Genomic DNA, 24,355 nt, shown 5'->3' with positions numbered 1-24,355 from the left:
TAAAGCCTATTGGTGCCTACTGGTTCTATAAGTGACAAATAGCTGCCACCTATTGGTACTAACATATACCTATTGGTTCCATTGGTGACAAATAGATGTCTCCTATTGCACAAATAAAAAGTTTATTGGTCCTATCGGTGACAAATAGATGTTGTCAATTGGTCTCTAAGACCAATAGAAAATTCTATTGGCATTTTTGCTAGGGGGTGTTTGTATGTTCATACCTTCCAAACAACTAAAATAAGCTTTGCATGGTCTGATGTTTTCGCTTTCAGACATAATTTCATTTGAGATATTGGAGTATATAGAATAATCCAAAATTAAACTCCGAATTTCGGAGGATTGGGAATTTCCAAAAAATAAACTACGATAAACGCCGAATTTCTGACAAAAGAAAATCTCCCAAAACACGGAGCCCCAATTATAACACATTGTAAAAATAACTGACACAGTGACGTCATACGCAATAGCATGTTAAGGGCAGTGACAAATTACTTTATATAGAGTTTCCGCGAGAGAGCAGGCAACTTGTGCTGTTAAACCAATAACCGCCAAGATGAGAACTAATGCATGAATAACATTGTTCTTTGTTCAGTTGGAAATTTTTGAATTACACATAGTGTATGCGATGTAAAGGGAGCGTATGTCGATAATTCGGAGAGTTGGGCATTTTAGATGTGGTAGCAGCATACGGTCAGTCCCAGTGGGAAATATTCATTCACTGCACATAATTTCACTCCAGTGCATGGCTGATGTGGTGCAAGGTGAAGGCCACCAGGTATTTCAAGCGTGCCTCACCATTACTTTATACGCTCTTTTAAATTTATAGGGTATCTTAAGTAACCCATATCTTTAACTGTGGTGCCATAGTTTGTAATGCTTTAAGTTTGGTTGGATATTGCTCCATACAGACGCCGTGGAAGCTGGCGCTGCATTCGTGTTCCTTAGGAATTCTTAAAGCCTAAATTGCAATTCAAGTAGCACTGCAGATAAGTCATTTTTGCTGAGCTTATCTCGTATAATATTTGTGGTCATGCTGAATGAACATGCCTAACAAATGGAAACTAAGTGGTGTTTTTATAAACAAAATGCCGTAGCCGTAAAACTAATGGCACCTTTCCGACTTTTGTGCGTTTATAGTATGTCTACTACACGTGCCGTATACACTCGACTAAGGGCCGCGCTCGAGTAAGGGCCGCTCCCCTCAACTTAGCAGTACAAATTTTGAAGAAAACAAAAAATCTCGCCAGCAAACAGCAGCATTGTCACGGCTCGTGTATGGCGCATTTTACGGGAGCCACCAGATGGCAATAGCTGTCCTGCGGCTTCGTCATGCGGCTCTATCTGTGAGCTTCGGGCGCTCGGCACTATCTGGGAGCTCTTGTCGCTTTTGTCGCCGGCGCCATTGATCCTTTGCGCTGCCGTTCATTTTGACAACTGCCTATAGCGCAACTGCTTGTGATTGTGCTATAGGCAGATATACGGCACGATTAAATAGGTTTTTCCATACGTGGATCGAAAATTGAACAAAAATTTCACACTTCCGTGGAAGGGCCGTGCCCCATCAAAATCGTGGAAAAAAATGTGCGGCCCTTACGCGAGTGTATACGGTAAGTAATTTCTGTGTGCCAGAAAAGATTTATGCTAGCAGAGCCCTTAAACCGCTTGTTCACTCCTTGCTTGTTAAAGTTTGCTGTAACCATCTCCTGTGACTCGAAAATCAACTGAATGTGCTGATGTCTTGGAAACTGGTGCTATTTTGTTGTTCTAGCTTGTGTGTTGTGTTTTTAAGTGCTGATAGATCCTTATTGAGGCTCTTCTTGTCACTTGTATCACTGTCATTGTGTAAATACCCTACATAAATCCACTGTGCCAGCTACACTCCGCTGATCTGCGTAAGTGCTTAGACAGGTGCAAGTTGACAGGATTTCTGTTTAAGCAAAGAATAGCGTGCATAAAACGTCAGGAGACTTCCAACGGGTGTTTGCCTAACACTTTCGTGACTGCGGAAAAATCGGTGGTTTTTGGGTAGTCCTGCAAATATTTATTTCCTGCCACAAAATTCATTGATGCTAAAGTGTACGGTATCAAATGATAGAAAAAGAATTGGCCTTTCCAACAGTATTAATTTCAAACAACAGATTTATTTTGCATATTATCAAAAATTATTGAAGGAGAAATACTGCAACGAAGAGAAAAAAATTCAAAAGAACATCAATGCTACTGTGCACAGGATAAACATTATGAAAGTCAAAATAGACATTTTGAACAAAAAGCCGTTATTGAATAATACTGCAAATATAAGCACTGCAAGTACAAAATGTATTTACATACAAAAATATAAGCATTGGTGCCTATCGTGCCACTGCACGAAGCAGTTTCTCGACGCGGTGAAACGAAGGTTGGCTCACTGTGCTTTGGCTTTTTGAAAACATGCATCCACGCATACTTCTTGGTGTGATTGCACGTCTCTCTGACGACTTCTACGGTGAAAAACAACACGAAGAAGTCTCCGTGTGGCACACCGGAGTGCTAGGTCAAGGTCCACTCTGCTTCGTCTTCGCGGAGAGAACTCCGCTTTTTCTGCAGCCGGCGCCAAATGTTCCTGCCCGAACAAAGTTGACACCTTGCAGATAAGGGCTATGACCTTTAGTACTCACCGGATACGTTTACATCAACGTGCGGCAGCGATAAAACGGCCCAAGGAGAGAGCAAAACTTACTGGCGGATACCTGCTGATGTTCCGGGGCGGTTTGACACACTATCGTCGTCCGTACTGAAGTCTGACGAATTGAAGTCATCTTCTGTGTCTGTGCTGCTAACATCACCCAGAGATTGACGCTCAGATTCATCGGAATACGTCAAGATTCGCTGTTTTCTTGGAGCGTCTGTGAGTGACGTCGACGCCACAACCGAAACCACAAGCACTCGCCTCCCCAGCTGCGAGAGAGCTTTAAAAATCCCCCCATGGCAGAAAAAAGAAACTCAAAAGCGAAACTGATAAAATACTGCCTCTTTTACCATTTAAATGGCGTTAGCTGTCCAGAAGCGCTCAGAGAGCATAAAAATTCGAACTTGAAGTCCTCGTTAACATACTAACGATGGGGATAGGCGCGGTCATGAAAGTGTTGAAGGAGCGTAGACACCAAAATGAAATGATAATCTGATATGAAACTGACTACGGTATGAGCGTTGCATGCTTGCAAGGAATGCTGTGACAAAATTTTACTGGGAACAGGCGACGGAAAGCTAATATATTTAAATTTGGTAGTCTATAAAAACTATGGGTGGCTCTTTTTCCAGACTTATTGCGATAACCACCAGCAAAACGTGAGGAGATCGGTACGGCAAATGTCCTGATGTTTTTGAAAGTACAACCACCGAACCACTGTAACCACGTGTAGTATGGAAACATTTCCGTGTCCGATGCCAAGGGATAAAAAACGAAATGGTTTTCCACCTCCGCTTCCTCACCGCTAGGCAGACGCTCTTGGTTGTATTTGTACGATGACGTTAGCGATGATGACATGGTCTCATTGCCAGGAGATGTCGCTGCATGTTTTGGGAGAACTGGTGCTTGCAAAGCGGAGATGCGTGTGTGAAATGTTGCATATGGCACATCTGTTTGCTAACGTCACCGCTTTGGTAGTCCATGTGATGTTGCAGTCATGTCATACTATTTCGTGTTATCACACAGAAGTTTTCTACCTCTTGGCAGTACTTTTGGTGTCTACGCTCCTTTAACAAGTAATGATATGTACAGAGGAAATTCGGTGATGCAATTCTGAATAATATGTGTTTTAGAGTAAAATGTTTCTTTCTTTTTGCTGGCCAACTTACTGTAGGAGGGATGTGTTTTCATGTAGTGAATGTCACTTTTACTGGTATTGCTAGAGCTCATAGTTTCGTATATTCCACTGCACCTGGATTAACATTCCAATCGTCCCCTAACAAGATATTTATATATATATATATATATATATATATATATATATATATATATATATATATATATATATATAAAGTTGTATGCCTGCAGATGCGGTGCAGTACCAGTGGGTGCCACCCAAGCTCCCATTGTCGAGTTTTTCACCTAGTTCAGTGTTTTTGGTGCTACTCTAGATAAATGGTTTTTAAAATGATGCCTTTTATTTTCACGTTGCTGTCAAGATTGTACTATTAACAAAATCTTGCCGTATACCATGAAAAAAGTATATGTACAATTGAACCTCGATAAACGGAACAGATATACGGTTATATACAGATATAACAAATTATCAGTAAAAATAATGTAAATGAATAGTGGCATTTCCATGACATGTCAGGAATATGCGTTTATTACGAATTTTCACATATAACAAAGCTGTTTGCATGTTAAAACGAAGTCGTGATGAACTTTGACTGCTAGCAGACACAATGGATAATCTTGATCATGTCATCAAGTGGGGTGCATCGTTGTATGATCTCGTCTTTTGTGTAACCTGCCGTACGCATTCTTTGCCATCGGCAGATGCGGAACATAACCCTGGAGGATTTCATGACGTCGCTCAAGAAGGTTCGCTGCAGTGTGTCGTCGCAGAGCCTAGAGTTCTACGAGCGTTGGAACCAGGAGTTCGGCGACATCACTGTTTGACGTCTTCGTCAGCGCGCCTTTCCGAAGCCGCCGTCGTCGCTGCCATCACGTTTCTTCTCTCGCTCGTTTGCTGCACTGACACAAAGCTTTGTACATAGCGGCATAATGTCATTGGACTGGTCATGCATGTTACCTTTGCTTTCTAATTTGTTGTTTGACTCGTTGCATCACTTCTGCAGCACAGCCTCTGTGAATGAAAATTCAAGAAAGTGTCGAAGGAGGGTGCGAGGCATTCGCTGATGTTGCCTTTGTTGTGCAAGAATTGGCATGTGCATGCAGAACATTGTACGCCTGTAGGAATTCGAAACATATTCTCGGTGTGCTCACGGATTGATGCACTTTTTCACGTGGCTATAAAATTGCTACCTCATTATTAAAGCATGCAAATCTTGCATGGCACATGAAATTTTAGGTATGTCGTGCTTCCATACGGTACTAGCTAAATTAACTTTCGTGTCCTTCAGGCCTACTTGAATGCAATGTCATAATGTGTTCACTCGTCATTCGTTCGTTTGAGGTCTTGCTGAAAAGGGTGCATTGTCGATGTACATACTGTAACGGCCATACTTCACACATGGACAATCTTCCAGTGGATGGACAGTGTCTTGTGTTGTCGCACAATGTTCGCATGGATTTGTCTGAGAGAACACTTCCTCTGTTTCAAGAGAAATGAGCTGAAATATATGCACGAGAGATAAGCGTACATTCTCGTTTTAATGTTTTTAATTTGCGTATTAGTGTCGACTGTCTAGTTTGGCATGTTTGTTTTGCGTATTTCAAGTAGGAAACAAATTCCAGCGTACGTTTTGATAGATTTGTCGACGTAGATTGTGGAACTGCTCTAACAAAAGGCGGGACATGCGTTCGTGTACAGCTGGCTTGCTGCCAAATTCTTGTAGCACATGCGCTGTAGTCAATGCAACCATTGGGATTAGCGTAAATCTTGTCAAGGGTATACAAGACTCGTAATTTCTTCTTAAGCCTGTTCCTGTATTTTTGCAGTGGTCTAGTTACATTCTTAAGACTTCTTTGAAAGCATATGTGGTCTTTGCTTGTTCCCCATTATTTGCTAATAATATAAGAATAATGTTTCAACTCGCACTATGGCTATCTTCTAAAATGTAGAGTTTATAGAGATCTGGAATTTAGATGGTACATACAGAGTCCGACTGAGCTCCCATACCACAAAGGCAAATGCATTGAGAGTGTAATTTTTTTTGTGGATATTACCAGTTAAAAATGAACAATAAGTTAAAAATGTGGTCTTAGCTTATGGGGACTTCTGCTGCAATGCTTGCGTAATGTCGCGAGTTTACAGCTGTGCGGTTTTTGAGAAAGGTCTCGCAAGTCGGACTGCTGTGTTGTTCAAGCCACGCAGTTTTTTTTAGTGTGATTTCGGAGATATTTTCCAGGCGTACATACAGAGGTATCAGGTTGACTTCCGGACCCCCATTTTCAATATGCATTCAGCGTCAAAATTATAGAGACCACTAGGCTTTAGAAATCTCTGAATTTCTCTGCAATTTGACTATATTCAGTCTAACTGCACAGTAGATGTTAATGTGTTTTAGAACAGGCCGGTAGTCCAAATACAAGGCTGCTTGCTGAAGCAGCGGGAACATTGTTTTTTCTTGTCCCATGGCCTTGAAACTTTTGACGCCAATTGTACCTTGTACAGGTGCTTTAATGGTGCTGAGTGCAAAGTATGTGCTCCCGCAACAGGATGTGTAGTGTGTGCTTGTAAGGTAAATTTTCTTTTAAGTGCCAAGGAGGTATATGAATGTGTGCGTTCATCAAACCTCTTGAATATGTGCGGCATTAGGAAGTGCAAACTTGATAGTTTGACTGCCACTTATTTGTCTGCTTACTGGAGCAATGAGTTTACTCTCTGTGACCTCCATGCAAATTGATTTGCCACTTGCCTCTGTTACTGTAACCTCGCAAGAAATTTGTTTTATTCACTTCCAGGCAGGCAGCACTAAGAATGGTCGCTAATCGTGACTGCAGTGAAGTGGGAAGCTGTGATTTCTCGTTACCGTCCTTTGAGCACTTTGTGTTTATTTTCTTGTTGCACTGTTGCTAATCTTTTTCCTCGTAGAAATGCTTGAGATATTTTGCACGGCGGAGTATTTTTCATATAGACGCGGCAGTGTACAGCGAAAGCCATGGTTGAGAGAAAGCCTGACAATATTAGTGTCTTTCAAGAGGGTTTGTCGCCTCACATATGCGAGTGATGGATAATTTGATAATGCCTCATTAGTAGGCGTGTAGAGACTTCAGAATGGGTCATCTTTTTTTTTTTTTTTCTGTTGCCAGATCTTCGAATCGTTAGCCACAGTGTGCCAGCCAGTTTGTAAATGTGGACAAAAATGGAATGTTATTTCTTCGAATTACAGTGCTGTTGGCCAAGTTTGGTTTCAGTACCGTTTAAGTTCATCGGCACTTGTGCTGGACATGCCGCAGCTGTTCACCATGCTTCTGTACTGCACAGAACCTGCGGAGTGATGAACCAAATAATATTGCAGTTTCACTTGAGCTGAGCTTAGCTAACTATGAGACTTCTTCGATATAAAGATAAAAAACTGAGATACTACGAGCCAAGCAAATTTCAAGCTTGAGCAGCAATCTTCATGCCTTGTTCATGCTTGTGATATCGAACAGCACTACTGTACATAGCTTAAACCACATTGCTTGGCACATTTCCAGCTGTACATAACCCTCACAAAACACAGTCAACCCCCTTTACGCGCGCTTCGCTTTCAACGCTCGTGCCGTTCGAATTTGCTTAGCCGCAAACGAAACGTGCACTTGAGGCGGATGTTGTTGTTCCAGGCGCGGCGTCACCTCCGCTCCTTGTCACGTGACGTGAAGCGAGTGTGACGTCAGCGCGGCCGAGGCTGGGTTTCAAGCGAGAGCCACGGGAGGGCGTTTGTGTTGAGAAAAAGCTATGCACGCGACATTACGTCACCTTCATGCTCGCGTTCCGTATCTCTATTGTGTACATATTTTTGTCATTTCTTCGACCATGTTTGTTCTGCTGGACCAGAATTGTTTGTGCAGCATTATACGAACCTGCTTTGTATAGAAAAAAATCCGCCACCGTTAGATTTTTTTTGCCTGTTGATAGTTTATAGCTAGGCCGTGAAAGGAATGTTTTTAAAATAAATGTGGTTTTTACCGTACCGTGTCTCATTTTCTGCGGTTGTATACACATGGTATTCGAGCTGCTGACTCGAGAGCTGCCTTAGTGGACAGCATTGCAAAAAATAGTTATTGGACATGCACGAGCAAGCTTGTTGTCCACACGAACAGCCTCAACCACAAACTAGCAGGCAAACCATTTAACACTCGTCCCTGCCTTTTCTTTCTTTAGTTTCTCCACTTCTCTCTGTACAACATAGAGCTTACAATAAAGTGTGAAATTGCAGCAGTAATTTTTGAAAAACCTCTGTGGTGCCTGCACCCCCTTCGATGGAATGTGGAGAGACGAACGCGCTTAGAGTGAAAAAAATAGTTTGGGAACGAGAAGTTTTCGAGAGGAGGGAGGGAGAGGAGAGGCCTGCTGCCGGCACGAGACGAGCCGAGTATGCGAGGGAGAGGAGAGGCTTGCTGCCGGCAGGAGACGAGCCGAGCATGCGCATTGGGGGTGTGGACGGCGCCGCAGACGCCGCAGGTGCGACTAAGAAATGCTCCGCATTTAAAAAATACACGAATCTTCACGAAGTGTATCATGAAGAGTGGGCGAAGCTCTGGGTATCATATGGGTGAGTAACCGTACATTACCCGAGCGTTGCCCCATATAATGTAAATTGAGTGACATGAAGTAATGAAGTGGCAAAGTGACATAACCAGTCGACGACAAAGCTAGGTCCTGATAATGTCTACGTTGAAGTCGCCGACTAGTATAAAGGGTTTGTGCTTCTAGGTGATCTATACTGTTTCGTCACAATTATGATTGATATTAGTCTATTGTTAAACCTGATGTTTCTATTTTACACGGTGCTGTGACGTGAGCACGAACGCCAAACGGACGGACAAGCCTTAATTGGCCTTAAGGTGCTTCGCCCCTAAAAGAAAAATCCGGTTGGTTGCCGAGTGCCCATGACGTAGAGCACTGCAGAAATCGGATACATCGAGACGCCGAGACGGCACAGCGTGCTTACGTCGGAGAAAAAAAGCTAAGGACGCGGAGAGGCGTCGACAGCAGCAACACGGAAACAGAGAATGTGGGACCTTGCTAAAGCGGGGAATGCCTTCAAAGACCACGAGTCCAAGGAAGAAAACCGTGTGTACTCGCTTACGCCGCAGAAGCGAGCGGAGAGGCGTCTACGACAGAAACACGAGTACAGCTTAGCTGGTAATCCGTCCCCATGTGAATGTGGCGGCCCTACAAATTTTTTCTAACCGGTAGAAGGGTACCTCGATCAGGTGCTTTGTTGTGTATGAGCCCTCATCTCGGAGGGTTTCACCATAAAGATACTAATCCAAAGTATCTTACAGGCCCATAAAGGTCATTGCATAACTGGAGCATTAAAAAAAAACGTTACTCGGCTTATAGATGGCTCAGAGTTATACATTGAAGAAGAAAACATTGTTAATAATATAATGAAAGCAGTTATGTGTACAGACGTTCAAACATGGAAGCTAATGAATACACTACAAGAACGCTACATAAAGTAAATATAAATTCTAATAAAACGAAACAAAAAACATCCTTAAAAATTACGCAATAAAAATGAAGTATTCAGACGAAATAAAATCCGTCTATTCAAACAAACAAGAGGGACGCTGAAAGTTCTAATTAATGCATGAAAACATAGAGAAGTGAAGCCAAATCGTTATGGAAATGAGTGTTAAAAGGTGGCGTCAAAATTTTCGTTTGTTGCGTTCAGCCACTATGACATCGCGAAGGTCGTTCCACAAGTGTATGTAGAAGGCGAGAAGAGTTAAAGATGTATGTTTTACCGTTAGATGCGTCTGAAAGAAAAATGGTTATGTAATCCTCGCGACGTGAATGAAGATAATTGCAATGTTATCGGTATATAATGGCCTTGCCCCGTGCGCGTACCTGTGAAACAATGATAGAGGGGATCCAATGAAAGACAGAAGTTAAAGGGACACTAAAGAGCAAAACGATTTTTCTCGCATTAGTAAAGTAGTCTTCCACGATACCAAAAACACCATGCTTGCTGCGAGAAGACGCTTAATAAGCGAGAAAACGCGCAAAAAGAAAATACAAGTGGCGACGCCACCTTGGAATTCCCGCACCATTTGCCGTGACGTCACATATTTTTGACGGCGCCTGCTTGGGCCTACGTAGTTCCTAATCGGTTAATTCGAAGTACATTGTCCTCTGAGGGGGCCAGAGACTTGACATAACGAATTTGTAGAAATTTCGTCGAGCCAGTGGCGCCAAAATACGTTAAATGCTTTTTGATATCTTTTACGTCACGAATTACAAAGTTGGCGCGAAATTTAAAAACGAAACTTTGAACTCGGTTTTCTCCTCTAATAATAAACCTATGGGGGTGAAATAAACTACACAAGAGTTCTCCGAGCACACTTTATCAATCTAAACCAATTCATTGTTTCTCTTTAGTGTCCCTTTAAGCGTAACATCGAAGCTTGAAGATATGCAAAATTCGTGAACACGGGCTGTCGCTGGAGCCGACGTTCCGACAAGCAGACTTGTCTTCTTCGAGGTTGCAACTGCTCTTGCAATTGCAGCCTTGTCTCAGTTGAAGCAGTTGCAGCCGTGAAGAAAAATCTGCTTGTCGAAATATGGGCTCCAGCCCCGTGTTCACGAATGATAGCAGGGCGATCATGACGGCTGTTCAAAGGAGAAATAAACTCTCAGGATCCCTTATGCATTCACCAAAGACGAGTGGAAGGCAAAAGCCACCTTCTTCTTCTCTGTCGATGTATTGTTCCTGCTCCGCCACCTTCCGAAAGCTTTCTACACCTAACGTGGTTTTGCACTGCTTCCTGGATCGGATGCACCTTGCCTGTTTTTGCACAGCCTCCGTGATCGGCCAACCGCCAAGCTACGATGTCATGTGATGACGTCATCATGTGACGTCACTGGGACGCCATAATGGCGTCACAAATTATGGCGACGTCTTATGGTGACACCATAACGTGATTATTTTAAATGCGAAGTATTTCTTAGCGAACCTTTAGTACTTTGAGCGTTTCTATCTATGTATCTATCTATCTACTATCTATCTAGCCGCCTACGTCTGGGTGCTCTCATGATCGCCTCCTTAAGTTGGCGCAGACCAAAAGTGGCATGGGAGGGTAAGATGATTTGACGAATATGACGGTCAGGTCATGACATGAATAACGTGCAAATCCTGTCGTGTACGCCGTGAAACCCTTTCCTCCAGACTCGTGTGGCACATACCCGTTTACAACGGGCTGCGTTGTGCGGGTATGCGCCACAGGTGACTGACAGTTTATAGCTACCCAGGAACGGCGAGAACAGACATCGGTAATTTAAATGCGAGAGCGTTAACAAAAAACCGACATCGGCAGCATTGATCTGACGAATGGAAAGAATAAAAAAATCACGCCATATCCACGAAGTGAATGATGATTGAGGAGCTGGCTCGGAGAAGATCGGGTTTTGCCTGCGTTATTATCATCATCAAGGCTCTCGAAGAACAAGAGGAAGAAGATTTCTTTCGCGCGAGCGTGCGCATGCTACAGTTGGCTATGCTATATGTGGTTTTGCCTGCGTTAATGTCATCATCAAGGCGCTCGAAGAGCAAGAGGAAGAAGACTTCTCTTTCGCGAGCTGCGCCTGTAGCGGTCGCCTCGGGAACTAAGGTTACGCTTACGGCGTGGGACTTTGCCCCAGCTTGAGAATCTCGCGAGCCAGCTCCTAAAATTAGGATCCTTAAATTAGGATCCTAAATTAGGATCACTTAAGAGGGGGCCGCAAAATCTGCCCCGTACATTGACCCTTACATTCACCTAAGAGGGGAGGGGGGGCGCAAAATCTGCCCCATACATTGACTTATTAGGGTGGGGGGGCGCTGTGATGAACCTTTGCCCCCCCCCCCTGATGGGGAACCCTGCGCACGCCTATGTACACAGCTACTACACTTACAAAAACACGTCGATCCGCCTCGTAACGCTTGGCTGAAAGCCATGAAATACAGCATAGAAGTACTGGCTGAGTGCTTCGTATGAAACCGATTCCCACAATACGTGGGATCTGCCGAAGTTTTCGCATCACTTGTGTTGACGCTGCCTATGCGGGACGCCGGACGATTTTCGCGTTTGATGAGGAATCAGAGGTTTTCGCCATAATAAGTTGTCTTTAACTTGCGTTATGCTTGCGCTGCCGTTATAATATTTTGAAATCAATCTACCGACTCCATTCTGAAAGGGATCTAGCGTTTTAAGTGTAGTGAGGGGACCATAATGAAGAAGCATACTCATACTTGGGGTTAACAAATGTTTGATAGGCTAAAGCACGTGCATTCGTCGGCGTGTTTCGTAGTTTGCGGCGTAAGTAGCCTAAGGACCGAGAGGCGGCGCTGCAGGTGTTAGTGGTATGAGCAGTAAAAAAAAAGGGTAGATATTCACTGCCGCCGGTTACCTATGGAAGTTCCTGGAGCGAGCCTCGAAGCTGCAAGTTGCTTGGGAGGACGCCTACTTAGCGGAAAATTGGCGCCTTGAGGCTGAGGCCGACCTAAAGATTAGGTTACGTGTGTTTAACAACGCGAGGGCACGGTTTGTATCGAACCACAGAGCAAAATCGTCGATGGATTAGGATTGTCAAATCTTTTATGCAGTCATCATAAAGAAGGGGTTTCATTTCCATTGTTTTGAAGCTACCTAAGTAAGTCATATCGCTTTCTAGTAGGCCCGAATATAATATGTGTAGTGCTAATAGCGCGAAAAAAAGATGGACGAGGACTGATCAGTAGATGGCGAATGAGTTCCCACCATTCAAGTTCAATAATGGAAGGTACAGCGCGTCGACGGGTTGAGGGCTGCGTCAGCGGGACAGTTGAAGGCTTCCGCAAAGTGTTTCTGATTGGAAACGGGCATGTTACAGCGCAGTGCATACGCCGGGTAGATGTCCTCCGTCTCCCACGAGTACGCGTTCTGCGCGCAAAACTCAAAGCAGCCCGCTATGAAGAAGAGCTGCTCCGGCGAATAGCCCAGGACCCCACGCTGCGTCGGCAGGGAGGCGTACGCCAGCCGGGCCTTCTCGGTGCCAGCGGTGTCGGCGAACGCCTCCGAGAGCGCGTTGAAGGCGTGGATCTCGCTGTCCGTGTAGTTGGCGAGCTGGGAAACGACGCAGCCCTGCTTCTCGAGGAAGCTCTCGAAAGACTGCTGCGACCACCAAGTCGCATTGTCGCCGGTCCTGGTCAGGGAGCTGAACAGCGGGTCGAACGCGTGCGACAACTCGTGACCCAGGATCTTGCCGATGGCACCGTAGGTCACGGCCTGGGTGACCCCGTTGGGAACGAAGGGCGGAATCATGATGGCCGGCAGGATGGCCATGATGTGGAAGAGAGGTAGGTAGAAGGCGTTCACGTTGGTCGAGCTCAGCCGTATGTCCTCGCGGTACACGGTCACGTTTGGGTCTTCGCGGATTAGGCGCTTGTACTTGTCGGATCGTTGCTTTTTGGACCGGACGAACCACTGGAAGAAGGGTAGCGACTGGTCCTCCACCAGGTAGTCGTAGAATGCGTCCAGAGCCTCGCTGCTGTTCAGGTGCGCCGGCAAGGGTATGACGGGAACGAGATCACCCACGTGACCCATGGCGCCTGTCGCGGTGCTCTCATCCATCCACGACAGGGTGGCGAAGTTGCGCTCCGTGGCGTCGCGCAGGGCGTTCCACGTGTCCGTCGTGTTGCGCACCGCTTCCGACTGGCCCATGCTGTCGATGAAAAAGCGGGCCAAGGCGTAGCCGGCTACCTGTGGATCAGTGACATAGCATCAGAGGTAATTCAAAACAAGCAGTTCAGGGGAAGATGGAGGCTCGAAGAGATGGAAAAAACCTGCGCCTGCGCTCACGCGTATTATACCACAGAACGCTTCAGGAAAGCGAGAGGCACAGTTCATAGGTTGAGCCGTGAACGCGGGAAGGCGTTCCGCTGGCACCTTTCTCTCTGTACCCAAGGAGGACTTAAAGAAGTTCTCGACGTAAATCCATATCCGAAGCTAAATGCATCTCCACTAACGTGAAACCTGAGAAAGTTCGTGGCACTGCATGATTGGATGCCGGAGAAGCGCCGGTGGGAGGAGAAATTGCGCGCTTGATGAGGCAGTGGCGCCTTCTCTTGCGCGACGCGGGTGTCAGCCTGAGGTTTCGGAAGTGTTTTAGCGATTTTCGGTTAATTATTGCGATTTATTCATGGTTAAGCCTATATTTTAAAATGTTCTGAATCATGTTAGTTTATTCTGGACTGGTTTTGAGCAATGCTAGCGTTGTTTTAGGCATGTTTTCGCGACTTGATTTTGAGCGTGATCATGCGACAAACTTACGGACGTCGACAAGCCTGGCCCCTAAAGTGCTACGCTTTTAAAATTTGTGAACACGGGGCGTCACTGGAGTCAACGTTATGAGAAGCGAACTTGTCTTTTCAAGGCTGCAACTGCCTACCGCAGCGCGTCTATGTGCATGTGTGGGCACGAAACATGCATATACACGAGCTAAGGTAGACAATTGCATTGCAGAATCACAGATAGGTGGGCGAGTTGGTTTGGGTTCATAATGAAGGGACAAGGGGGCAGCGCTAGAACTAATACAAAGGACGAGATGAAGACAGGCGACAACGCATGTCCTGTCTTCATATAGTCCTTTGTATTCTTTCTAGGTAGCTGCAGTTAGAAGAAAAGTCCGCTTGTCAAAACATTGGCTGCAGCAACACCCCCTGTTCACAAATTGTTCATGTCAACTGAGGTGTCACTTATTCTTATCCTGTGTTAGTTGTTATTGCGCACAATGTCATGCTCTTGACCTCGTAAGGTCCCTTGGGATGCGTCAGACTACTTCCGGTGCTTTCGCACCAATGCGACTAACCAACATGCATTCCGGGCAATAATTTGTTGGACTTGATTATTATGCGCTGAGCTCCCACGTGCTGTGCATTACGATATTTATCCTACGGGGACACAGCATCAAACATATTTTAGATGCGAAGTATCTTAAGGCGGAGCTCAATCCGGTGGTGGTGGTGTGCGGCGTGACCACCCTTACTGCGCATGCGCATACCCTCTCCACACACCTCCTCTCCGCTCACCTCTCCCCTTCCCCTCTCCACTTTCTCTCTCCCCTTCCCCTCTCCACTTTCCCTCCCCACTTCCCCTCTCCACTTCCCTCTCTACTTTCCCTCTCCACTTTCCCTCTCCCCTCCCCCTTTCCACTCTTCCTCTGAAACGCGGGCTAAACATGCCGAAATTCTCTCCTGCGCAACGCCGCGATGAGCTCGAGCGCATGCGCGTCCCCTCCCCTTCTCTCTCCTCTTCTACGCTGCCCACCTCTCGCCCGCCTGTCGACCGCGTTCCCCGCTCGCCCTGTGAGAATTAACGGCCAGGCTAGATGGAAGATACGACGCGCGTAGCGTCCCTCTTCGCGTTCCACGACGCGAGGTCGGTAGCATGCCCAACGAACGCCAACGGAACGCGATCGTGCAAGTGCTCCGGCTTCGCATCGCCTCATGGTCCCCTTTAAGCGGGAGATGGTGTAATTTTTTAAAATAAGACTCTTTGGTACGATTATAATGTTTGTAGTTAGTTGAGAACTGGCAGCTGCGTGTGATACTGTTTCTTTCTGCGCAGTTCTCGTGCGTTTAGTGCGCCAAAGTTCAATCGTGGCTCAACAACAAGCCTATATTTAGGCCCTATTTCGCACACCCCAGCCTACACCGACAATTAAGTTGAAATCTGGAGGACTAACAAGCAAACTGTGAATTGTTCGAGGAAGTGCCACTTAAGTGCAATAGCCGAATATACATTTGGCTCGGGCTTTTCATTACGATGGTCTGCTGAGGCAGAAGGCGAGCACAGTTCCATCGCTGACAGCTGCGCCAACAAATTACGTTTTCTAAACATCATGTTAAACTTGACAATATAACTGCCAGTTTGGTTACAGCATGAAGAGCCATCAATAATATCACCGTTATCAGAGTGGCGTTCCGGCTCTTCAGGTAGTGGGGGTAGATTACATACTACCAGAAAGAGGGGATGTATTATAGACATTAATAACTGTTGTCAGTTAGCTTTCTTATGAAGGCTTTGCTAATGACCATTGCGTCGCATGTGGCAAATAGAAGTCTAAGTAAACTGGAATAGCAATGAAGTTACTGTCGGCAGAGTTGTCAGACAAATGCAAATTTACAGAAATCGTAAACTTTAACTGCGTCTTTAACTTTCATCTTTAACTGGATTCGCCATTGGAGCCACACATTAAATACGTAATTTACCGTGGTGTCTCAACATGCTGATACGAAGAACACGAAAAAATTCTGCATACTTGAACATATAAATTTTTTTCTAGAAATGTAATGTGACGATGCTTGTTTCATGCTGCGTAGGCGTGTGAGTCAACGCACGATGAAAGAATGCAGGGCAAGAGCACGCGACCCATTGCACAGACCACAAGCAACGTATATTGCACGCGTTGGAGACACATGTCCGAAAGGCCTGAAAGCCTTAAGAAATTACTGACCTTGTTTTTCTAATATTCATTTTCAACGTTTTATGAAGTTCCGCGACTTCACAGATGTACATAAAAGGCTGCCAGGTTTCATGGCGCTAATAAGATCTAATATAACAGCTTTTGCACAGACAGTCCAGGATTTGTTTCCCGGAGGCTGTATACTGTATCACGACGTCACGAGCCAGAAGGTGATCACTTAGCATCCAAACGTTGATTGCATGGCCGCTCCTGCTCTTTAGGTCGTCTGATTGCTCCTACATTGGCCCTCGCATACTCTCAGAAAAAAAAAGTCCTTTGACTCTTTTTTGTGAGTCCTTACCTGTCTCGTACATGACTCTCTTTAAAGAGAAACTTAACTCTCTTTTGGCTCACACGACTCTCCGGCAAGAGTATAATGATTTCCAAAGAGAGTTCACGTGCCTTTAAAGAGAGCCAGGCAGGTCAGGAGTCAGAAAAAAGGGTGAAAGGACCCTTGTTTTAGAGTGTAGTGAACGATGGCATAAAGGGGCGGCCGAGAGAGCTGGAGCGTGCTGCTCCGACGTAGTCACCTGCCGGGTCGTGACGTCACGATGGGGTATAACCTCTGGAAACAAAACCGAAACTATCTGCAGAAACACTGTTACACTAAATTCTTCGGGCTGTTGTACGCAACCATGTGACGCCGACATAAATTGAAGTCAAGGAAAGGATAAGAGCGTTATTTTGTAATTTTTAACCTGAAGTGCCGTAATTATGAGATAAAGGAAAAATATATTAAAGTGGAGACCAAACTCCCAACCTTCGGCAGACAACAGAGTGGACACCAGGCGTTAGGAACCTCACGATCCACCAACTGCGAATTCTCAACATATATTCCTATATAGCGAGCAAATATCTCTCAACCGGGGTGCTACATGCGACTTAAACCAAATCACCTCGTTCGCAGCTTGCACACAGTGCGCCACCGCCAGAAATGAATTCCCGATTGGTGACTTTCCGGATATGCAGCTCAACATGGACGACGACAGCCCAAAGTTCATGCTTGTGACGATGTTCCAGCCGCTGAAGAGAACGAGATTCACGTAGTGCGCCGGCTTCGAAGATCTGAGCATCTCGTTGAGCACGAGGCCCGTGTTCTTGGGGACGAGCAGTTCCTCGTCCTTGCCGATGGACTTGTCCTGCGGTAGGTGCCTGTTGATGGTGTTGAGCAAGGCGTCCAGTGGCGCTTGATCTTTGACGTCGTCAGCCAGCGCTTCGATGGTGGTGTAGACGGGGATTATTTGGTTCAAGTCAGTGAATGCCTCGATGTGGTAGATCAAGTCCAGGTAGACGAAGAAAATGATCTCACCGAAGTTGAACGCGGTGTCGCCACCAATCGACGGGGCCACCAGTGGCATGCAAGCGGCTATCTTTGCCGGATCGAACGGATCGTGATTCTCCGTAGGCCTTATGTACATGGACAGGGCGTAGCGCCTGTCCGTCCTCAGGTACGGCTCCAGGGTCAGGAGCACGGGAGTCTCCAGGTTGTAGTCCAACGACATGCCGAACAAGTACTCGATCACGTCGAAGTTTTCCGGAAGCGTCAGGGCTGGCCATGTGACGTTGAACTTGTCGAATATGTCGAAGAGGACCTGTATGAAGGGAAATAATGAAATTGAGTAGCTCGAGATGCTGAGGAGCAACGTTAAGCTGTTCGGAATAGCGTGGTGAAGGGCCCTAACATACTTTCCCCAACGTGGTTTTTTGAACGTGCATCATAACTACGTTACAAGGCTCCTATAAGAGTTCGCCCGTCGAAATCAGGCACCTGCGGCCAGTAATGAAATTCGCGATCCGTAGCTCATCGTATGTCCACTGAACTACCGCGGCACAGCAATGCACAGGTGACGTGGTGTATTGCAAATGAGTTCTGCGGAAACCCACAAGGTGTCGGAATGGTTATGAAAAGGAAATTGACAACCACCCTACTGTAGCACAAGCCACGAGCAAATCTATACTATTTCTAAAAAAGAAAGCTTCATATTTGCCAAAAGATTGATTAGTCCTGGTCCGGGGATCAAACCTAGTCCCCGGACCCGTTATATTCTGCGCCCATGTGCTTCAAGTTCTTGAATAATTCTCTCTCGAGTCGAGTCGAATCGAGTTGAAAAAAAATTGCCAGCCCACGCGGAACACGCAGCACAGAGACCGCTGTAAACTCTCTTGGGGCAACTAATACAAGTACACTGGCGAAGTGCCCACTACGCCATCGATAATCATAGTTTTTGAAAGTAGATGAGTGCCCGCTGTGCAATTATTCGTCATTGTGCGGAGTAGCGTGGTACCCGCTACACATCTGTAAGTCATTGTGTGCACATTGTTTGTGCTGTGGCTGGTGACGATGAAGAATTATGGCTGAGCCCATGTAATAGGTTGGAAGCATTCAATGACCCACTCGTTGCGCAATTCACATTGCGTGACGCCTCAAGGCTATTTTAGTCTTCTACCACGCTATATTCCATATCTTAACCCGATTCCTTACCCGACATTACGCCTACGTAGGGCCTTTGCGCGAAGCAATTTCAAGCATCGACGTGGCTCTGTGGTAGAATACTCGACAGCCACGCAGCAGGCCCGGGTACAAATCTCATCTGATCAGGGGCGTAGCCAGCGGGGGGGGGGGGGGGTTGATACCTCCCCCCCCCGAAAAAAATTTCTAGTTACGCTTCTGCATCCGATCCTGGTAATTTTTTTTCTATTTCACGCGATAGCGGTTACGGACACCGGCGGCGACGGTGTTGGACAACTACTGTACTAAAATCGGCTGTTGCTGTGATCTCCTAAGAGATTTCGCTGCAAAAGTTTATTGCGAGGAATTTCGGGACCTTCCAGGCCACGTGGGTCCCCGCGCGATCCCACCACACTCAAAGGTTCATGTCTAATTAGTCGATGACGCTGGCAGTCCGGCTGGCGGCAATTTTCTGCCTTGCCCTCGCGCTGCCAATGGCTAGCTTCCTGGTTAGATGAAATGGCAGAGTGACCACTCCGGAAAGGCGCTGCCCCCGGCTTCGATCCCCGGACCAGGACGAATATTTCGGCAACTAAGAAGCTTTCGTTCTGAGAGAACCGTATGGATTTCCTTCTAGCTTTGTGCTACAAACTGACAGTTTTAAGCTTTCCCTTTCACGACGTAGTGTACTGCGGCGCTAAGGCCAGATATATCTAACAAAGAGTGTCATGCTTATGAGTGTAGACGAATTTCTTTGTTTCAATGAATTGATTTCCCTGGTTAGATATGTAACGCAGCCGCTTAAAGAATAAAGGCGGTCGCTCTATAAGTACATCAAGTATATATCTGTTAAAAGAATAACAGTGTCCGTAGTGAAATAGTCTATGAACGTAAAACATTATTACAAAGCTAGGACAGAACAAACGTGGCACTGGTACTACACCTTACACATTACAAGACTGCATGGTCAGGGCCATTGAACTTATACGAAGCTGCATGCGCGACAGTGTTATTTGTGTTTCTCTCAGCATAGCCTGTCTTTTGAGAGGGTGTGCTGTGAGTCTGCTGTATTTATAAGGTGCACTATATGGCTGTTATACAGGATCTCAAGTTTAACTGCTGTCAAGAAATAGTACCAAGTGTAGCGGTGGCATCCCGCTGTATTTTGCTGAAGGTCTTTTTCTACCGTACACACTTTACGACATCAGAGGGAGAGCGTAAAGGTAGATCAGCGCGTCTCGATATATTTACCCTACGATAGGAGGTTGGCCATTGGCCCAGAAGGTTAGAAGTCGTGACCGAGGCACGGCCTTTTCTAAGTCGGCAAGAGGAAGCGTCAGTTAGTGATATTTTGATAGTGTGCGCCAAACTTCTTGAGAGCCTTAGTTAGGTGCCACTGTTTAGAAGTGCTGGCGTCCAGGGGCGTGTGCACGGGGGGCGGGGGGGGGGGCGAGGCAGCCGCCCTCTAATCATCTGAGTAGCAAGGGGGTGCTAATTTAACTCCATATCTTTACTCAGGCGGGCCTGTTCCGTCATTGTTCAATGTGCGGGGTTATGGCTATGCAGGTGTCTGACTATAAAGGACGACGGAGGACTCTGATGCCTTCCAAGAACGCTTCCCGCTTTCACCCTCGAAAAACCGGGGACGAAAGAGAGGCCACTGTGACTAGCATGCCACTGCATCATTTTCATTTTTGGACCCATTGCGAAGCTTATTTTATTTCGGAATCGTCCAATGAGAAGAGGGAGGCACTGAGGTGCAGCCCTCCCCCTCCCACAGAAGCACGAATGGAGATCCCTGCGCACGTTTATGCTGGCGTCCCAGATCTTTGCCACTAGCTCATTAAATTCTTCTAGTTGTCCTTCTGTTTTGCACAGGAAACGCTTTATGTCTATGGGAGGGTCAAGCAGAGATCTTCTTTCACTAGCATTTAGTGTAAATTATATCTCACCTGGATGTCTTCTCGCAGCTTAGTGAAAGCCTTCCGGCAAGCCTGGTACCCGGAGACGACCTGCCTGACTGCCTTTGACCGATGCTGGGGAGCAGGCCGCTCCAGCTCGTGGAGGAGGAAGCTCATCGTTCGGGCCTGGAGGAGATGGAGGTAGTTGGCAAAGGCGGGATATCGCCGGGACCAGTGCGCACACACGTGCTCGTAGAAGTTGTCGCACGGGTCTACGCTACGGTCCAGGCTGGCTTCCAGTTCCCGGACGTAGTCGAAGCACTTGATCGGGTGATCACACCACGGGTAAGCCCACAGGGCGAGCCAGTCCACCAGGATCCTGCTGCCGTAGTACGCGGCTCCGACGAGCAGCACTGCGGCAGTGTTCGGGGTGCTGGACATTGCGAGCGAATTTGACGTACGTGCAGCTCTGAAGTCGTGGCCCACTTGATCAGCGCAGGGACAACGAAGACGATGATGGCGTTTTCTTGCTCGCGTGTACCGCGCTTCCTGGCTCCTACCCACTACGGGGGATTGGCCGTTGAAACCGTCGGTTAAAAATTGATTTGGTCCTGGAGAACCCCGATCAGACAACCCCCGAAGGGAGGTCCGCCGCAGTTGCTGGCCGCGCCCACGCCGTTACTGGAAGACCGTGGCCCTCCGCCCGCTCGCAGGCCTCCTGAACTGCCGACAGCTGGACTGAGAGCTCGCGGCTTTTAAGAGCCCTCTCCCAGTCCTCTTCTGGGCTGAACTTTGTGCTAAGTAACGACGGGCACTGCCAGAGCATATGAGCGAGTGTGCAATTATCCGCCCCACAGCTAGGGCATCCTGGATTTATGCCTTCAGCAAAGTGACTAAACGTGCTGCGAGACGGGAAGGAACCTGCCTGCAGCATCCGAAGAGCCGACGACTGCGGCCTATTAAGCTTGGAATGCGGGAGGGGGTATCGCCGCCTTGACAGTTGATAGTGCGACGTAACTTCGTTGAAGGTGCCAAGTGGATCCCCGAAGCTCTTCGTGAACTCGCCTCCGGGAGAAATAAGGAGAAATATTTTATTGAGACAATGGATGAGTAATAAGTGGGTCGCTTGGGGTATTCACAATAATTGAAGAACAACTACTTTATATCTCAATAAAGAAGAATATTATACTGCCTGTCCCTCCCACGATCATCGTCTTTTTAGGTTGACGACCTTGGGCGAAAGCTTTTTTTTTCTGGGGTGCAGGGACATCGTCGTACGCCATCGCCGGCCAATCAAGAGCTTAGCCGGAGTTTTTCTCAAAGGTCCAGGGGTATCCGAGTACCCTAATAAAGCGAGGTATGGGTAAAGATTTCTAAACGGTACCTTTATAGTCTTCACCATCCTCTCCACCTTTCGGTTGGCTTGTGGACATCTTGGGCTCGACGTGACATGTCGGACCCCGTATTTTCGAGAAAAGGGGTGAAAAGCTGATGAGCTGAATTGCGTTCCATCGTCTGAGAACATTATTTCTGAATTACAATGCCGTGCAAAGATGTTTTAAGCTGGTTCACGTCGTGATAACTGGTAGTCGATGCCAGACGGGCAACTTCTGAATATCGAGACTGGTTATAGTCCACACCCTTGATTTGGCAAAGATCAACGCCAGCTTTCTGCCAGGGCAGTATCGGGGCGACGGATGGTATCGTTGATTGTGAAGCCAGTTTGCGAGAAATACAGCACTCTCGGCAGGTAGTTACTAATTTTGCCAGTTCCGCCCTCAGCCCTGGCCACCACACGGGCGCACGCGCCCGACACTTGGTGATGCCCTAGGGACAATCATGTAGGTGACTCAAGACTTCGGCCCTACGAAGCTTTGGAGGATTTAAAGCAGTTCTTGGTGTAGGCATTTATGTAGTTCTAAATCCTGCTCGAAATGAATCTGCCCTAACGCGCCTTTGAAAAACCTGTGCTTTTTGATTGTTCAGAATTTGGTTGAAATTGAATAACTCGGTTTTGGGACCATTTTGAGCCATGGAAAGCAACCTGAAAGTCTTGCATTTATCAATTTTTTGAAAATTTCGTCGAATTTGATTAATTCGGTTTTGGGACAATTTTGAGCCAAAACGGCAAGCCTTTTCAAATCTTGTATTTTGTGATTTTTCAGAGTCTCGTCGAATTCGGATTAAATGAGTTCGGGGTCCATCTTCGACCCTAAACGGTAAGCCTATAAAATTAAAAGCTTTTTCAGAGTTCCCTAAAAAATTGATGAGTATATGATGTAGGTGCATTTTAAACCAAGAAAGTGAAGCTATAGACCAAGCTAATCTTGATTTTTTTGACCTGGCAATGTTTCGCTGAATTTCTCTAAAGTTATTTTTGTGGGGTAATTTTCACCAAAAAGTAAGACTGTATGCTTCTTTTGGCCAAAAATGCTTCCATCATTTATTTTATCAAATTGCAACGATAATAAAAATACAGAAATAGAATAATTGTATAGGCTATAGCCTTCATCATCAATGAGACCGATATTTATTTGAAGTGGTACGTGTACCGAGGTTTGGATAACCTACGTTAGCACGAAGTTTGATGATTATGGACTGCAGTAGTGTTCAGACCAACTTCCAAACACTATTTGCTGTGCCGTTCCAGTAGTCGAGTGGCTAAGGTGTCAAGCTCGTAACCGGAAGGGCGGTGGTTCGAATCTCGGTGCGGGCATCGCAACCAAAAACGAAAGGCAATAACACTCGGAATCCTTGACGGATGCGATTGCGGTAAGGGGGTGTGTTCCGGGAACGAAGGACCCTCCCACTTATATCTAGTGACCCTGACCTTTATTTCATTCATTCTTTTTAGGTTTCGTCGCAAATTATCGTGCAACCTATATCTTGCTCGTTGTTCACGAGTACCCGCACCGAATTGGTGGCGAAACGCTTGGGCGTCAGCTTCCAATACGGGAGGTGCCGGGTTCGATGCCCAGTGCCGGCCGCCCACCCAGCGGTTTCAAATGGGTACAGCCGGGCTTCGTAGTGGTCTTACAGTGCCACTGTGGTGCGGAGCTTAAGACGCCTGGAGGATCCCCAACCCGTTGCACGGGCTCAAGGGTAGCTGCCCGTGCACGAACCGGGGGTCCTTCTTTTTTTCATAAAATATTCAATTAAAAGAAGAAAACGAAAAAAACATGCACCCTAATTTTTTGGCCTGGTCGCCCTTTCTTCTGCGTTTAAGGCTCAGTGAGTACCTTATTGTAGCGCGTACTTACAAATCCAATGGTGGCCGTGGAAATTCATCCTCCCATACATGAATGATGTTATCATGCTATGCTCAGCATTACCTGCAGTGCGAGGCGAACCACCAGTTTTTGATCCACGAATTGTGTTTTAGCCACGGTAACCTCATTACTGCGTCAAACCGCTGCGTGTTTTTTTTGGCGACGCCGGCAGCGGGATTCGAGCCAGCGCCTCTCCACTTGTGAATCGAACGCTTTACCGCCTCGGCTACAACAACGGCACAGGAAACGGTGCTTAGAAGTTGCACTGCACATTATCGCGTGCACACATGTAGCGCACGCATGCATCTCAAGGTGTAGTAGCGCATACGTCCAAGTTAAGTACGCTGCTTGCCTGTCCATCCTTGGGCAAATGCACAGCTTCACAGGCAAGTTCCGGTGTCA

At 46.6% G+C, this 24,355-nt stretch overlaps 3 protein-coding genes across 6 annotated transcripts in view; 2 read left to right on the top strand and 1 right to left on the bottom strand.

Annotated features, from left to right (window-relative positions):
• LOC119401827 (spastin) overlaps positions 1 to 7,809 on the top strand; it is a 104,893-nt gene extending 97,084 nt beyond the window's left edge. For all 4 annotated transcript variants that reach the window (XM_049418395.1, XM_049418394.1, XM_049418393.1 and 1 more), the window contains one exon: positions 4,511 to 7,809. In XM_049418395.1, the coding sequence (XP_049274352.1) occupies positions 4,511 to 4,633 (123 nt within the window). In that variant the 3' untranslated portion in view covers positions 4,634 to 7,809. The remainder of the gene's footprint in view (positions 1 to 4,510) is intronic.
• The window catches only part of LOC119401829 (fructose-2,6-bisphosphatase TIGAR), a 430,132-nt gene that overhangs the window by 184,186 nt on the left and 221,591 nt on the right, over positions 1 to 24,355 (top strand). The window lies entirely within an intron of this gene.
• LOC119403195 (endothelin-converting enzyme 2) lies at positions 12,599 to 21,125 on the bottom strand. Its single transcript, XM_037670141.2, has 3 exons — positions 20,736 to 21,125; positions 17,231 to 17,926; positions 12,599 to 13,570 (listed from the first exon to the last, which is right to left on the bottom strand). Exons 1-3 carry the CDS (start codon positions 21,123 to 21,125, stop codon positions 12,599 to 12,601), a joined length of 2,058 nt encoding a protein of 685 aa, XP_037526069.1.

This window comes from Rhipicephalus sanguineus, chromosome 8, assembly GCF_013339695.2.
Source record: "Rhipicephalus sanguineus isolate Rsan-2018 chromosome 8, BIME_Rsan_1.4, whole genome shotgun sequence".
Lineage (NCBI taxonomy): Eukaryota > Metazoa > Arthropoda > Arachnida > Ixodida > Ixodidae > Rhipicephalus > Rhipicephalus sanguineus.
Note: the sequence above shows the minus strand (reverse complement) of the source record. Positions and strands in the feature narration are given on the sequence as shown.

What these genes read in the sequence shown, in the direction of transcription:
- LOC119403195 (XM_037670141.2), bottom strand. Translation starts at nt 21,125, where the DNA reads ATGTCCAGCACCCCGAACACTGCCGCAGTGCTGCTCGTCGGAGCCGCG. An exon ending in AGCTGCGAGAAGACATCCAG is followed by an intron (nt 17,927 to 20,735) that starts GTGAGATATAAT and finishes CCCTTCATACAG; the next exon opens with GTCCTCTTCGACATATTCGA. An exon ending in GTGTGCAAGCTGCGAACGAG is followed by an intron (nt 13,571 to 17,230) that starts GTGATTTGGTTT and finishes ACTGATCCACAG; the next exon opens with GTAGCCGGCTACGCCTTGGC.